The sequence below is a fragment of the Penaeus vannamei genome, unplaced genomic scaffold (genome assembly GCF_042767895.1).
Source record: "Penaeus vannamei isolate JL-2024 unplaced genomic scaffold, ASM4276789v1 unanchor594, whole genome shotgun sequence".
Classification (NCBI taxonomy): Eukaryota; Metazoa; Arthropoda; class Malacostraca; order Decapoda; family Penaeidae; genus Penaeus; species Penaeus vannamei.
Genome location: NW_027213598.1, coordinates 1 through 15,410, shown reverse-complemented (window position 1 = coordinate 15,410; position 15,410 = coordinate 1). Strand labels below are relative to the sequence as shown.

Genomic DNA, 15,410 nt, shown 5'->3' with positions numbered 1-15,410 from the left:
TTCTTTTTTCCTCTCATTTCTATTTACCAACTCTCATCTTTCCTTTTTTCTGCCTGTGTAGCGGGAACAAAGGTGCCATTGGCTACCATGTCCGCTGATGGAAAATAGGAATTTCCGTCTTCATACTGATAGAATTCCTGTCTAATCTTCATTTACTGCATACAGATTTCTTTTACAACAGCTCTGTCGTCGTCTGTAATAGCAATTTATTCCGAAAAATCAAGAAAATCTAATGAAAACATGGGTCGCGTCAGACATGATAGCAAACACCGGCCAATCGCCTGGCGTGACGTCATCAAAGCTTCCCGCGTTTTTTTTTTCTGGAATTCAAATTTGTTTCTTTAAAGTTCTTTTATTACTGCCATCCATTTAACCTGTCAATAAGTCTTGTTAGTGAGATTTTTTTTCTCTCACATGCAGGTTCATCAGTGGAAACATAACGATCATTACCAAATGAATAAAGAAAAAAGGCTTAATACTAATACTTGATACTTGATATTCATCCTTTACAAGAATGTTTTGAACTTCTCAAAAGCCATTGACTTTAGTATGGATGGACCTATAGTGTCCTAACATGACAATTGATTCGATATTATCGTTATCTGTTTACTTAGAAGAGGAAAATAAAATAGCGATTTTGACATTTATATTTAAATATGTATTTATTGTGTAATAATATAAAAAAGAACAACGACGATGGATTCTACAGTAATCATATATGCATTAACGATAAAAATGAACATCTTGATAACGACAATAAAGATGATATCAAGAGACATGACAAAACAATAATTATAGATGAAAATAGCAGCAAAAGACAGTAATACTAACAGTAATGGCTAAGACTAATGGGAAAATAAGGTACGAGTGTAGCGAACGACCGCGTAACGACCAAACCGCCACTCGTAACCGTCCCAGGAGCGCCTTCTCGACGGTCGAGGCATTTGCCCGGCGTCGGCTGCACTGACCGGCCGGCGCTCGTGGGAGGAAGACCCAAGTCCTGCATATCGGCCCACCATGTCTTCACGGGGATATTTCTAGTTAAGTGCATGGTACATTCATTCATATGGCATTCTTCTCAACAGGTATATAATTTTGAACCACATAAAGCTCCATTTTTAGTTTTCGAATGTTTGAATAATTAATTATTTCAGTCAATGTTTTGTTTCGACCTCTCGCCACATGCTACTTCATAATGTTGTGATATAATGGATATTAAAGTCACAAGACTATGCTTTGATGATATAATATTACACAGCTAACACTGCAGCCCAGGAGAAATGATGGCAGCGGTGGCGATGTGCAGGCAAACACATTTTACTCTTGATCAAGAATTACTGTTGACACATTTTGATGTTTTGATGTCATTACTATTGACACATTTTGATGTTTTGATGTCATTACTGTTGACACGTTTTGATGTCATTACTGTTGACACATTTTGATGTCATTACTGTTGACACGTTTTGATGTCATTACGGTTGACACGTTTTGATGTCATTACGGTTGACACGTTTTGATGTCGTTACTGTAAACACGTTTTGATGTCGTTACTGTTGACACGTTTTGATGTCATTACTGTTGACACGTTTTGATGTCATTACTGTTGACACGTTTTGATGTCATTACTGTTGACACGTTTTGATGTCATTACTGTTGACACGTTTTGATGTCATTACTGTTGACACGTTTTGATGTCATTACTGTTGACACATTTTGATGTCATTACTGTTGACACATTTTGATGTCATTACTGTTGACACATTTTGATGTCATTACTGTTGACACGTTTTGATGTCATTACTGTTGACACGTTTTGATGTCATTACTGTTGACACGTTTTGATGTCATTACTGTTGACACGTTTTGATGTCATTACTGTTGACACGTTTTGATGTCATTACTGTTGACACGTTTTGATGTCATTACTGTTGACACGTTTTGATTTCATTACTGTTGACACGTTTTGATGTCATTACTGTTGACACATTTTGATGTCATTACTGTTGACACGTTTTGATGTCATTACTGTTGACACGTTTTGATGTCATTACTGTTGACACATTTTGATGTCATTACTGTTGACACGTTTTGATGTCATTACTGTTGACACGTTTTGATGTCATTACTGTTGACACGTTTTGATGTCATTACTGTTGACACGTTTTGATGTCATTACTGTTGACACGTTTTGATGTCATTACTGTAGACACGTTTTGATGTCATTACTGTTGACACGTTTTGATGTCATTACTGTTGACACGTTTTGATGTCATTACTGTTGACACGTTTTGATGTCATTACTGTTGACACATTTTGATGTCATTACTGTTGACACGTTTTGATGTCATTACTGTTGACACGTTTTGATGTCATTACTGTTGACACGTTTTGATGTCATTACTGTAGACACGTTTTGATGTCATTACTGTTGACACATTTTGATGTCATTACTGTAGACACATTTTGATGTCATTACTGTTGACATATTTTGATGTCATTACTGTTGACATATTTTGATGTCATTACTGTTGACACGTTTTGATTTCATTACTGTTGACACGTTTTGATGTCATTACTGTTGACACATTTTGATGTCATTACTGTTGACACGTTTTGATGTCATTACTGTTGACACGTTTTGATGTCATTACTGTTGACATATGATGTCATTACTGTTAACACGTTTTGATGTCATTACTGTTGACACATGTCGATGTCATTACTGTTGACACATGTTGATGTCATTACTGTTGACACGTTTTGATGTCATTACTGTAGACACGTTTTGATGTCATTACTGTTGACACGTTTTGATGTCATTACTATTGACACGTTTTGATGTCATTACTGTTGACACGTTTTGATGTCATTGCTGTTGACACGTTTTGATGTCATTACTGTTGACATATTTTGATGTCATTACTGTTGACACATTTTGATGTCATTACTGTTGACACGTTTTGATGTCATTACTGTTGACACGTTTTGATGTCATTACTGTAGACACGTTTTGATGTCATTACTGTTGACACGTTTTGATGTCATTACTGTTGACACGTTTTGATGTCATTACTGTAGACACGTTTTGATGTCATTACTGTTGACACGTTTTGATGTCATTACTATTGACACGTTTTGATGTCATTACTGTTGACACGTTTTGATGTCATTGCTGTTGACACGTTTTGATGTCATTACTGTTGACATATTTTGATGTCATTACTGTTGACACATTTTGATGTCATTACTGTTGACACATTTTGATGTCATTACTGTTGACACGTTTTGATGTCATTACTGTTGACACGTTTTGATGTCATTGCTGTTGACACGTTTTGATGTCATTACTATTGACACGTTTTGATGTCATTACTGTTGACACGTTTTGATGTCATTGCTGTTGACACGTTTTGATGTCATTACTGTTGACACATTTTGATGTCATTACTGTTGACACATTTTGATGTCATTACTGTTGACACGTTTTGATGTCATTACTGTTGACACGTTTTGATGTCATTACTATTGACACGTTTTGATGTCATTACTGTTGACACGTTTTGATGTCATTACTGTTGACACGTTTTGATGTCATTACTGTTGACATATTTTGATGTCATTACTGTTGACACGTTTTGATGTCATTACTGTTGACATATGATGTCATTACTGTTAACACGTTTTGATGTCATTACTGTTGACACATGTCGATGTCATTACTGTTGACACATGTTGATGTCATTACTGTTGACACGTTTTGATGTCATTACTGTTGACACGTTTTGATGTCATTACTGTTGACACGTTTTGATGTCATTACTGTTGACACGTTTTGATGTCATTACTGTTGACACGTTTTGATGTCATTACTGTTGACACGTTTTGATGTCATTACTGTCGACACGTTTTGATGTCATTACTGTTGACACGTTTTGATGTCATTACTGTTGACGCATTTTGATGTCATTACTGTTGACACATTTTGATGTCATTGCTGTTGACACGTTTTGATGTCATTACTGTTGACACGTTTTGATGTCATTACTGTTGACACGTTTTGATGTCATTACTGTTGACGCATTTTGATGTAATTACTGTTGACGCATTTTGATGTCATTACTGTTGACGCATTTTGATGTCATTACTGTTGACACATTTTGATGTCATTACTGTTGACACGTTTTGGTGTCATTACTGTTGACACGTTTTGATGTCATTACTGTTGACACGTTTTGATGTCATTACTGTTGACGCATTTTGATGTAATTACTGTTGACGCATTTTGATGTCCTTACTGTTGACGCATTTTGATGTCATTACTGTTGACACATTTTGATGTCATTACTGTTGACACATTTTGATGTCATTACTGTTGACACATTTTGATGTCATTACTGTTGTCACGTTTTGATGTCATTACTGTTGACACGTTTTGATGTCATTACTGTTGACACGTTTTGATGTCATTACTGTTGACACGTTTTGATGTCATTACTGTTGACGCATTTTGATGTAATTACTGTTGACGCATTTTGATGTCATTACTGTTGACGCATTTTGATGTCATTACTGTTGACACGTTTTGATGTCATTACTGTTGACACGTTTTGATGTCATTACTGTTGACACGTTTTGATGTCATTACTGTTGACACGTTTTGATGTCATTACTGTTGACGCATTTTGATGTCATTACTGTTGACGCATTTTGATGTCATTACTGTTGACGCATTTTGATGTCATTACTGTTGACACATTTTGATGTCATTACTGTTGACACATTTTGATGTCATTACTGTTGACACATTTTGATGTCATTACTGTTGTCACGTTTTGATGTCATTACTGTTGACACGTTTTGATGTCATTAATGTTGTCACGTTTTGATGTCATTACTGTTGACACGTTTTGATGTCATTACTGTTGACACGTTTTGATGTCATTACTGTTGACACGTTTTGATGTCATTACTGTTGACACGTTTTGATGTCATTACTGTTGACACGTTTTGATGTCATTACTGTTGACACGTTTTGATGTCATTACTGTTGACACGTTTTGATGTCATTACTGTTGACGCATTTTGATGTCATTACTGTTGACGCATTTTGATGTCATTACTGTTGACACGTTTTGATGTCATTACTGTTGACACGTTTTGATGTCATTACTGTTGACACGTTTTGATGTCATTACTGTTGACACGTTTTGATGTCATTACTGTTGACACGTTTTGATGTCATTGCTGTTGACACGTTTTGATGTCATTACTGTTGACACGTTTTGATGTCATTACTGTTGACACGTTTTGATGTCATTACTGTTGACACGTTTTGATGTCATTACTGTTGACACGTTTTGATGTCATTACTGTTGACACGTTTTGATGTCATTACTGTTGACACGTTTTGATGTCATTACTGTTGACACGTTTTGATGTCATTACTGTTGACACGTTTTGTTGCCATTACTGTTGACACATTTTGATGTCATTTGTTACCGTGTTCGCATTGTTATAACCCAGTCTACCTCTTAGAAACTGGCGTTAGTGTTTTTTCTATAGGCCTATCTTTTGCATATTTTGATTTGTTCTTGATTTACAGATTGTGCAACCGTATCCTGGACTGGTTGGTCACTGGTCTTGTAGCTGACTACTCTTGCCTACTCTTCCGTAGACATACTAACAGTGTTTTTCTGCAACTTATTGTGAGTATTTATGTATATGATGTTCATAAGGTTACAGTGACTAATGCAGTTGGTTTGTGGAAATGTTATATTCATAAAATCAGTGATTTGATAGCCACAGCTATTTTCAATATTGATTTTTGGATAAGTTTCTCGGTAAAATTACCGCGGATAACAATCAGGGTTACAGGGGAAAAAAAAATATGGAATGGTTACCTTGACGTAAACTGAGACACTTTTCATCTATGGCAGAAGGTGCGCAAATCGAAAATAAAGGAGTTACAAGACAGAGAAGAGAGAAGACCGGCCTATTTTTTTTCTAAGTACCTCGCCATGTTGACCGTGAATGTAAACAAAATTGTGACCAGTCAAGTCATTCTTGCGCTCTGTCAAGTAGTTCATGTATTACTACGCCGTTGTCAAAACGATATTTGGCTAATTATCAGTGTCTGCTGTTCCACATATATGCTTTCAAAGGCCTTTGTTAATGTTATACCTCATTTTCATGTGTCAAGATTTATTAGACAGTGATTTAAGGAAATCGGTCTGAAGCACCTTCTGTGCAGGCGCATATTCGCGCTCTGCCGCCAGGTTTGACAGGACGATTCCCAGAGCAGTCCGGTGACAGGAGACCGGCGAGAAATGTTTCGGTTTTGGTGTTACGTCGATTCTAGGTTGTTCTTAAGACTATATAGTGGAAACGAAGAAAAAAAAGACCTTAACTATCGCAGTTCGTTTTCTGAGGCCATCAAGTACCGCAAATCCCGAAAAAACAATAAAAACGAAGCTATCCACGATCCACAATAGACCGACTGAAAGAAGCGAAGGAAAATTGACAGTTCGGTCTTTCGATATATAAAGGTATTTGGTTTATTGTTTACAGTATGGATGTAGCTCTATCTTGCCGTACATACCGAGGTGAAGAGAATGTGTCCCGGGGGGTGTTGGGGGGCTTGCCCCCCATCAACCCTCCCCTCAGGCAGTGCCTAGTCACGGCACCGTAAATTGCTAGGTTAGGTTGGGTTATGGGTTAGGACGTTTTTGGGTGGTCTGGAAGGTGTGAAATCCCGTAGATTTTGCCGAAAGATGAGTTTTTCTAACTCTGGCGCGTCGATGCGTAGACTTTCAAAGGTTCGCTATTCTTATTTAAGCCTGTTTTACCCCATAACTTCCCAGATATACTTCATGCCCTCCCCTGCTAACGGGACTTAACATATCAAGATCGTCGGCTGTGATTGCAACGGAAATGATCAGATTCATTCTCATCACATGAGAATCTGATGATATAAATATTGTCTGTTAAGTTCCGATTGTCATAATAGAAAAATTAACAAAGCAATCATCCGCCATACCTACAAGAAGTCATTGCAGTAAGAGACCCAATCAAGATAGAAGAGCTTGTGAATGCTGCCCAAAGAGTCTGGGATACCAGGAAACGAGCGAGACCTGAAGTTCCATTGGCCCAGAGAGCAAAAGAATCATACTGCAAAAGCTATCATAGACCAGCATGTTATATTAGTCACCCACCAGAGCATGTTGCTGTGACCTCCAGAGATAGGTATTGCTACTTTCACGGGCGTAAAGGACATCATACGAGTGAGTGCAGAGCCAGACCCTTAGGTCAAGAGTGTTGGGGATGTGGCAAGGAAGGGCATTTTAGGCGAGATTGTCCCTTTCATACGTCCTGGAAGGGAGAGTCCTCGCTCACATCCAGGGATTCCCAGGAGGACGCCACACCCAAGTCCACTGCCTAGTGGCCGCCCCATAGTCTGTGATTGTAAATGGTAAACCCCTTCTCGCCATGACAGATACAGGCAGCGAGGTCACACTCCTTAAGGTCTCATCACAAAAGGTGGTTAAGCTTCCCTGTCGACATCGTCCATCAAGACAATTGAGTGGAGTCCCTGGTGCACTACTTTCTGTACAAGGAGAGTATGACCTCACTTTTGCCTTATCACCCAAGACTACATTCATTCACAGGTTTGTGTTAGCAGATGGAATTGAATTTCCAGCTAAGATTCACATACCATAAAAAGGCTGCTTGACTTTTGCTTGATGATGCTTACCAGTGTATTATACTGACAACCCTAGTTTCAAAGTCCAGGTTGAGAGTCGTACTGCACAAGTTGGAAGTGATGATGTGCCAAACAATCTCCGTTGTCATGTGCCGAATACCACTGTGATCCCTCCGCGTGTAGCAAGATTTATAAGGGTACGGACTCCCATGTGCCTTAGAGGTGCAACAAACATATTAGTTGTGAGTGCAACGCAGCACGTGTTGGTACCAAGATTTGTTGTGAAAAGTATGAAAGGTTACTTATTTGTGTGGGTAGCGAATCCTGACAATCAGCCTGCTCGGCTCACCTATGGGACCTGCATAGCTACTCTTCATGGTGTGTCAGAGAATAGTGCTCAAGATCCTGACTCTACTTGTGCCATATTTAGTAATATGCCTCAGAGCAATGAGAACAATGATAGCCTGCCTGCCTTTGTCTCACTTACCAGCCTATGTCAGAAAAAGGTATAGACAACTGTTCCAGGAATTCCCAAAACTGTTTTCGAGTGATCCTATGGATTGTGGAAAAGTACCTGGGATAATACACAAAATTCGGACTGGAGACGTAGCACCAACTGTAACACGCCAATGGCGTCTTCCACATTCAGCCCGACAGACCATACAAGATCAGAGTGATTTGATGTTAGAAGCGGGTATTGTTGAACCAGCGACTAGCCCTTGGCTGTCTCCAGTGGTACTGGTCAGGAAGAAGTCTGGAGAAATAAGGTTGTGGGTGTATTTCAGAAATATTAATTCACTTACAACAGCAGATACTTATCCATTACCACCCATCCAGACGATGCTTGATGTTCTCCATGCCAGCAAAGTCTTCACAAGTTTAGATTGACGTAGTGTCTACTGGTGCATTCCTATAGAACCTTCAGATAGACCGAAGACAGCATTCAATGATGGGTCTCGGTTATTGCAGTTTATGCGTATGCTATATAGTCTGAAGACTGGACCTCAGACATTTCAAAGGACAGTCACTCATTTTGTCATCAGTACTTGGAAGACACTCAGCAGCGTATTTAGATGTCATCTCTAAAAACCTAGACGACCACCTGGATCATCTCCGTGAGACACTCGCTCTTTTGCACAAAGCTGGGTTTCGCCTCAACCCTCAGAAGTGTGACATTGCTGTTGATGAATTTAAATTTCTGGGTTTTGTTGTTTCATCCGAAGGGATTCGCCCAGACCCAGAGAATACTAGAGTGATTGCACAGATGGAGCGACCTAAGAATGCAAAGGGTGTGAGGAGCTTTCTGGGTTGTGTTGTTTTTTTCCGTCGTGGGGCACACGTCTTTGGCCATAGCAAACAAGACATCACGCTAACTACAGAGGAATGACACGCCCTGGTCTACGCCCATAGTCTTCACGCTAGAGGAATGACACGCCCTGGTACATGACACCTCGTCTTATGAAGGATGACCGCCTGACGTCCGCTTCGCTTCAAGTGGCGGCTTAGTACCTGCCCGTAGTGACCTGTTTGTTTACACAGCTGAAATCTCCCTTGTTCTGCGTATGGAGAAGAACTTTGCCATTGTGAGTGCTGTAAATGGATCGAGAGCACCTGCACTTGTTACGCCCGGAATGTGTTCCGGCGGTCTTGCAGTCCCCGCTACTACACTTTTGGTCCACGTCAAGGCAGCACCTGCACAAATGCTGGGTCTGGAACTACGGATTGAGGGTACAGCGTTAACCTTGTCACTCAATGTACCACAGACCGCCTTAACTCTTCCCTGCCCCGTCGGTGGTTGTAGCGAACGACCGAACTACCGAACCGGCACTCGTAACCGCCCCAGGAGTGTTTTGGCAAGAGCGCCTTCTCGACGGGCGAGGCATTTGCCCTGCGTCGGCAGCTCTGACCGCCCGACGCTCGTGTGAAGAAAACAGTCCTGCACATCGGCCCACCATGTCTTCACGGGGATATTTCTAGTTAAGTGCATGGTACACACATTCATATGGCATTATTCCCAAGAGATATATGATTTGAACCACACAAAGCTACATTTTTAGTTTTCGAATGTTTGAATAATAGATTATTTCAATGTTTTGTTTCGACCTCTCGCCACATGCTACCTCATAATGTTTTGATATAATGGATATTAAAGTCACAACACTATGCTATGATGATGTAATTTTACACAGCTAACACTACATAAGAAGCTCGCCGAGGAGATCGAATCAACAAGGGCTTTTGCATTATGATAACCCAGGGATTTCCAAGATTTATATAAGTACTTATAAAGACCTTGGGGATTTCCAGACTTTTTTTGGGGGGGTTCTTTGATCCCCTCGCCCATTCTGGCAGGTTCCCATGCGCTTCAAGAAATAAGGATAAAGATAAGCAATGCTGAGCATCAATTCAATATTTTAGTATGAAACGTGTATAGGGAATATGAGTACTTTGTATAAATGATGATGACAAATCCAGCTGTAAAATGTGTTAAACTTCCCCCACACATCAGTTATATAATGACTAATTGCGTAGCACACAAAACATTTAAAAACAGTATGCTAAAAACTACATACATAACTCAGATTCTTTGTAGATGAAATGCAGCAATTATGGCTTTCTTTAACTTTAATATTTAGTCACTGATCACTTCCGTCACTTTGGTCGAACATGATAAAAAAATATCACAAGGAAGCCTGCCATATGCAACATTTCCAGCTAGATAAAACGATAAGACAGCGGCCCCATCTCCGCAGTTTCCGCGAGACTGCGACAGAGGCAGGACCAATCCCCTTTTTCCTCTCGGGAATCTCTTCATTATGCTTATCGTCAGCCTTTTTCTGACCTCTCTCGGTAAATCCCGTTCGTTCGTAATGGCTGAAATCTGGTTGAGGACAATTAATCAATTGTGCGTTGTTTAGCGCTGTATGTTGAAAGTATGTAAGTGCGTCTATTATGGATCCTCGGCCCTTAATCGAGTGATCAATATTTTCCCCCAGCTGTTTGCCGAGCGCAGTACGAGCCCACTTGGGAATCGCTGGACTCGAGGCCGCTGCCCGCCTGGTACGACGGCGCCAAGGTGGGCATCTTCATCCACTGGGGCGTGTACTCGGTGCCCTCCTTCGGCTCCGAGTGGTTCTGGAAGGACTGGCAAGGTGATGGTATTTCCCTGCGCTTAAAACGATTGTCGAATTTGGTGAATGTTAATACGTAGGGGGAGAAATTGGCTTTCAGGTAATTTTATCCGTTTCCATCCGGAGCTAAGGTTATTGGTTAAGATTATTAGTGCTGTTATGATTATATTACGGTTATGATCATACCCTTCGTCCTCGTTCACTTCACCTTGCTTATCATAAGTTATCATTTTTACTACGACCACTTTTATGATTATGACCATTTTTATCATTATCATCTTGATTATCATTATTATTGTTATTACCATTGATAGTTGTAGTAGTAGTATCATATTCATTATCATCATCATTATTACTATTATAGTTATTATTTATAATATTATCATCACTAGACCATTGCCATTATCACCGATGTATCATCACTGTAATTTGAGTACTATTACTAACGTCGGTGGAGGCGTAAGGCTACTGAATTTTTTAACGGTACCTTATTGTTTAAGGTTTCGGAATTCAGAAATACGTAGAGTTCATGGAGAAGAACTACCGGCCGGGGTTCACGTACGCGGACTTCGCCCCGGAGTTCACGGCCGAGTTCTTCGAGCCCGAGGAGTGGGCGAGCGTGTTCAACGCCTCGGGCGCTCGCTACGTCGTCCTCACCAGCAAGCACCACGAGGGCTTCACCCTGTGGCCCTCGCGCTACTCCTGGAACTGGAACAGCCTCGACGTCGGGCCCAAGAGGGACCTCGTAGGTTGGTCACTCCTACAAACTTAATCATGAATGCTGTCTTAAGGAAATCACTGACGATATACAGTCGTTTCCATGTGTGAAAGACGCATTACCTACTCTTTTTTTCACTGTTTCGACCTCACGTTATTTTCAAAATGATTTTGCGCTGACCCAAATGCTACGTTTTTTAGAATACCAATGAATTATCCAACACGATTGTTCGAATAGTAGGAACGTTTTGATAAAGTCAAGACAAAGACAAGACAATTTGATAATATCGCAGTGCAATGCTGATTCATGTGCAGGAGACCTAGCCGCAGCTATCAGGAATAACACGCCACACATCCACTTCGGGCTTTACTATTCTCTCTATGAATGGTTTCATCCCGTCTTCCTAAGCGACATGAGCCACCTGTTCACAACCAACGAGTTCGTCACAAAGAAGGTCATGCCGGAACTCAGTGACTTGGTAATTGACTGCTGTTAGGCCTATTTTAGACGTGATATTGCCTCAGAAAGAGTTGAAGTATATACAAATGCCTCCTAAATTTAAGGGATGTTTAGGGATGACTTACAAGTTATAAGTCATATGAAGTGTTTCAAATGAAGTTTACCTTGAGAAATAAGAAAGCAAATCTCAGGCACACATTCACAGAAAGTAATTTTTCGTCCTTCAGGTGAACAGATACGAGCCCGAAGTGCTCTGGTCGGACGGCGACTGGGACGCTCCCGCCTTCTACTGGACGTCGAAGGAGTTCCTAGCGTGGCTGTTCAACGACTCCCCCGTCAAGGACACGGTGGTGGTGAACGACCGCTGGGGGGAGGGCATCGCCTGCCACCACGGCTCCTTCTACACCTGCTTCGACAGATATAACCCTGGTGAAGTAACTCATCACTGTTGCAGCTATTATATATATATATATATATATATATATATATATATATATATATATATATATATATATATATATATATATATATATATATATATATATTTATATTTATATTTATATATAGATAGCTAGATAGATAGATAAATTGATATAGATAGATATGGATATAGACAGATTGATATATACAGATATTTAAAAAGTTGTCAAGTATGAATTCTTACCCACGCATTGCGAATCAGCCCTCATTTCAGATTATATTTGGTAGTAGTTTACCTGCAACACTATAATCAGAATGCTTTCGAAAACAGGCGTGCTGCAGAAACACAAGTGGGAGAACGCCATGACGCTGGACAGACGCTCCTGGGGCTACCGGCGAGAGGCTACCGCGTCAGACTACCTCTCCTTCCACGAACTCGTTACTGAGTTAGCGGAAACCATCAGCTGTGGAGGTGAGTCGTGCAAGTTATTTTCCAGTCGTCATAGCATAGGCAGTCCTGTACCTTTCATTATAATTAAGGCTTTGACTAAGGTGACCTCATTTTATGAAATAAATATCCGAGTATCTGATCGACACATTTTGCAATATTTCAGTCTGTGAAAAAATTCGTTTTGCTAGTCCATAGGGCGTGGCATTTAATCCAGAACTGATCGTAGCTTCAAAGGGTTTTAATATACTATGCATATTATTATTGGCAATAACTCTTACTTGTTATTACCATTTGTTGATGAGTTTACTGAAGGTAAAATTACATATTCAAAAAAGATTGTCATCCAAATCCATTCCAAAAATTAGTTTTAAGTAAAGTGCCCTATTATCCGAAGTAATGAGTCTTACGTGCATTTTAAAAAGGACGTTCATTTTTCAGGAAACTTATTCTTTATGGTACTGCGGATTTCATCATAAATTGTTGGAGTGCTAGTCTTTTATCTGAGCCCCATCACTTCTGGTAATTTGTCTATGTTGTTGTTAATCTGCCAGGTAACCTGCTGGTGAACGTGGGTCCCACGCACGACGGGCGTCTCCCGCCCATCATGGAGGAGCGCCTCCGGCAACTCGGCTCGTGGCTCGACGTCAACGGCGAGGCCGTGTACGACTCCGCGCCCTGGAGACACCAGAACGACACGCTCACGCCCGGAGTTTGGTGAGTGTCAGCTCATATACGGATGGCTCTCCAAAAATCCTGCGTATCTTGTTGTCATGTCTGATTAAGTACAGACAAGCTGATAGTTCAGGGAAATATGGAATCGGTATCGTATTTTTCTGAATAATTGTAAATAAGTACCAAGAGAAACAACTAATCCAACTTGAAAGCAAACCGACGCAAGTCTCTACAACACGCAGACCAACTCATTCCCTCCAGGTACACGAGCAAAGACAACCTCGTGTACGCCATGGTGTTGTCGTGGCCCGAGGAGGACGTGCTGACTCTGGGCTCCGTGCGTTCGACGCCTCAGACGCACGTGGCCATGTTGGCCTACAAGGACGACCACGGTAGCAGCAGCCTCGAGGTAAACTATAGTGTTGTGTTTTTAACAGGTATCATTAACATTACATTTGCCATGATCAGAGGTATCGTTATTGTGATAGTTATTATCAAATTACTATTAATCATCATTCTTTTCATCATCACATCGTTATGATGATGATTATGATGATTATCATCATCATCATCATCTTGTTATTAGTTATCATAATCATGCAGTTAAAATCATCTAATTATAGTTATCATCATGGTCATTACAGTAGTCATCGACATTATAAAACAAAAGTATTTTATACATTTTGTTTTCAGTTCACCATCCTGGACGACGGAATAGCAGTGACATTCCCCGCCATGTCTCGCGTGGCCAGCCAGTGGGCGTGGGTGCTCGTCTTCCACGGCATCGAGCCTGCTTAGACGCTGATCACCTATAAAGGCCTCTTTTATCAATAAACGCCGCCTTTCCGTTGTTCAGCCACTGTTTTTGCCCGTTTCAAGCATGTCTGCCTTTGAATGGATTACCACGATGTCATGTTTACTATCTGTCTTGACTTTTCTGCTGACGCTTACACCTATCTAACAGCATATCGATCTGCTTGTCTATATATATATCCTCGTATAGGTGTAGATTGTACCGAGCTTTTCTTTAAGGATAAGAATGTAAAATAACTTATCGAGAGACTTGGCTAGTGTAAGTACGAACGGCAGATACGTTCAGGGAATGATAAAATCCACTTCAGTGAAGTGCTTTACAACATGACAAACATGCTGATCCCCGGTTAGTTCCTGATATAGGAGGAACTGCTATTTCCATTGGCCTGTGTGTTATTCAAGCTTCTTATCAAAAGGGCAAACATAGGGTACGTGGGAAACTGCCTGGCGCACCTGACATGCACAGGCGGGTCCAGAGAATTTTCTGGTGGGAGGCACAGGGGGTAACAATAATAAATCAAGGGGGGGCCGCCCAAAAGTAACAAAAAATAAGGCTGCCCACTTCAATATTTATATTGTACAGTTACACATTGTTTGTTTTCATCTTGCTTTTCTTGGCCACATTAAATCTGCTGAGTGTACTTTTCACAAGTGGTAGGCTAACACAGAAAACTATGATGTTTGCTGTAGTTAGTCAGAAGTTGGTGCTTCTAGCTCTGTACAGTGAACATGGCAGTATTCTGTGCAGTTATTAGTTTTAACTAAGTATCAAATCCTTACAATGTAACGAAAGTATTCTACAATAATATAGTAAATATGATAAACATGTAAAATAGAATCAAGATCTCAGTGTCCTGCGCAGCTATCAGTTTTAATAATACAAGCACATTCATCACAATGAAATTTAGAACAGCAACAATATCTGATACTTGGGTATACATCAGTAGTGTTCAGCTTTGTACTGTAAATATGAGTACAATGTACAGTTATTAGTTTTAAGCACCACTTAAAATTTCATATAGCAATGTCCTTTACTCCGAATCA

At 40.3% G+C, this 15,410-nt stretch overlaps 1 protein-coding gene across 2 annotated transcripts; it reads left to right on the top strand.

Moving 5' to 3' along the window:
- The first annotated feature begins 981 nt into the window (after positions 1–981).
- On the top strand, positions 982–14,404 carry LOC113825545 (alpha-L-fucosidase). Of its 2 annotated transcripts, XM_027378388.2 has the most exons (10): positions 982–1,040; positions 5,606–5,708; positions 10,699–10,854; positions 11,334–11,582; positions 11,866–12,029; positions 12,238–12,439; positions 12,762–12,902; positions 13,433–13,595; positions 13,815–13,962; positions 14,247–14,404. In XM_027378388.2, the coding sequence occupies exons 4-10, from the start codon at positions 11,363–11,365 to the stop codon at positions 14,349–14,351; spliced, it is 1,143 nt and encodes a 380-aa protein (XP_027234189.2). In that variant the 5' UTR covers positions 982–1,040; positions 5,606–5,708; positions 10,699–10,854; positions 11,334–11,362; the 3' UTR covers positions 14,352–14,404. The 2 variants fall into 2 exon arrangements, with proteins under 2 accessions (XP_027234189.2, XP_027234187.2); XM_027378386.2 differs by lacking the exons at positions 982–1,040; positions 5,606–5,708 and adding an exon at positions 10,412–10,552.
- Positions 14,405–15,410: the final 1,006 nt, after the last annotated feature.

What these genes read in the sequence shown, in the direction of transcription:
- LOC113825545 (XM_027378386.2), top strand. Translation starts at nt 10,519, where the DNA reads ATGCTTATCGTCAGCCTTTTTCTGACCTCTCTCG. An exon ending in GCCCAAGAGGGACCTCGTAG is followed by an intron (nt 11,583 to 11,865) that starts GTTGGTCACTCC and finishes ATTCATGTGCAG; the next exon opens with GAGACCTAGCCGCAGCTATC. An exon ending in ACGGTAGCAGCAGCCTCGAG is followed by an intron (nt 13,963 to 14,246) that starts GTAAACTATAGT and finishes TTTTGTTTTCAG; the next exon opens with TTCACCATCCTGGACGACGG.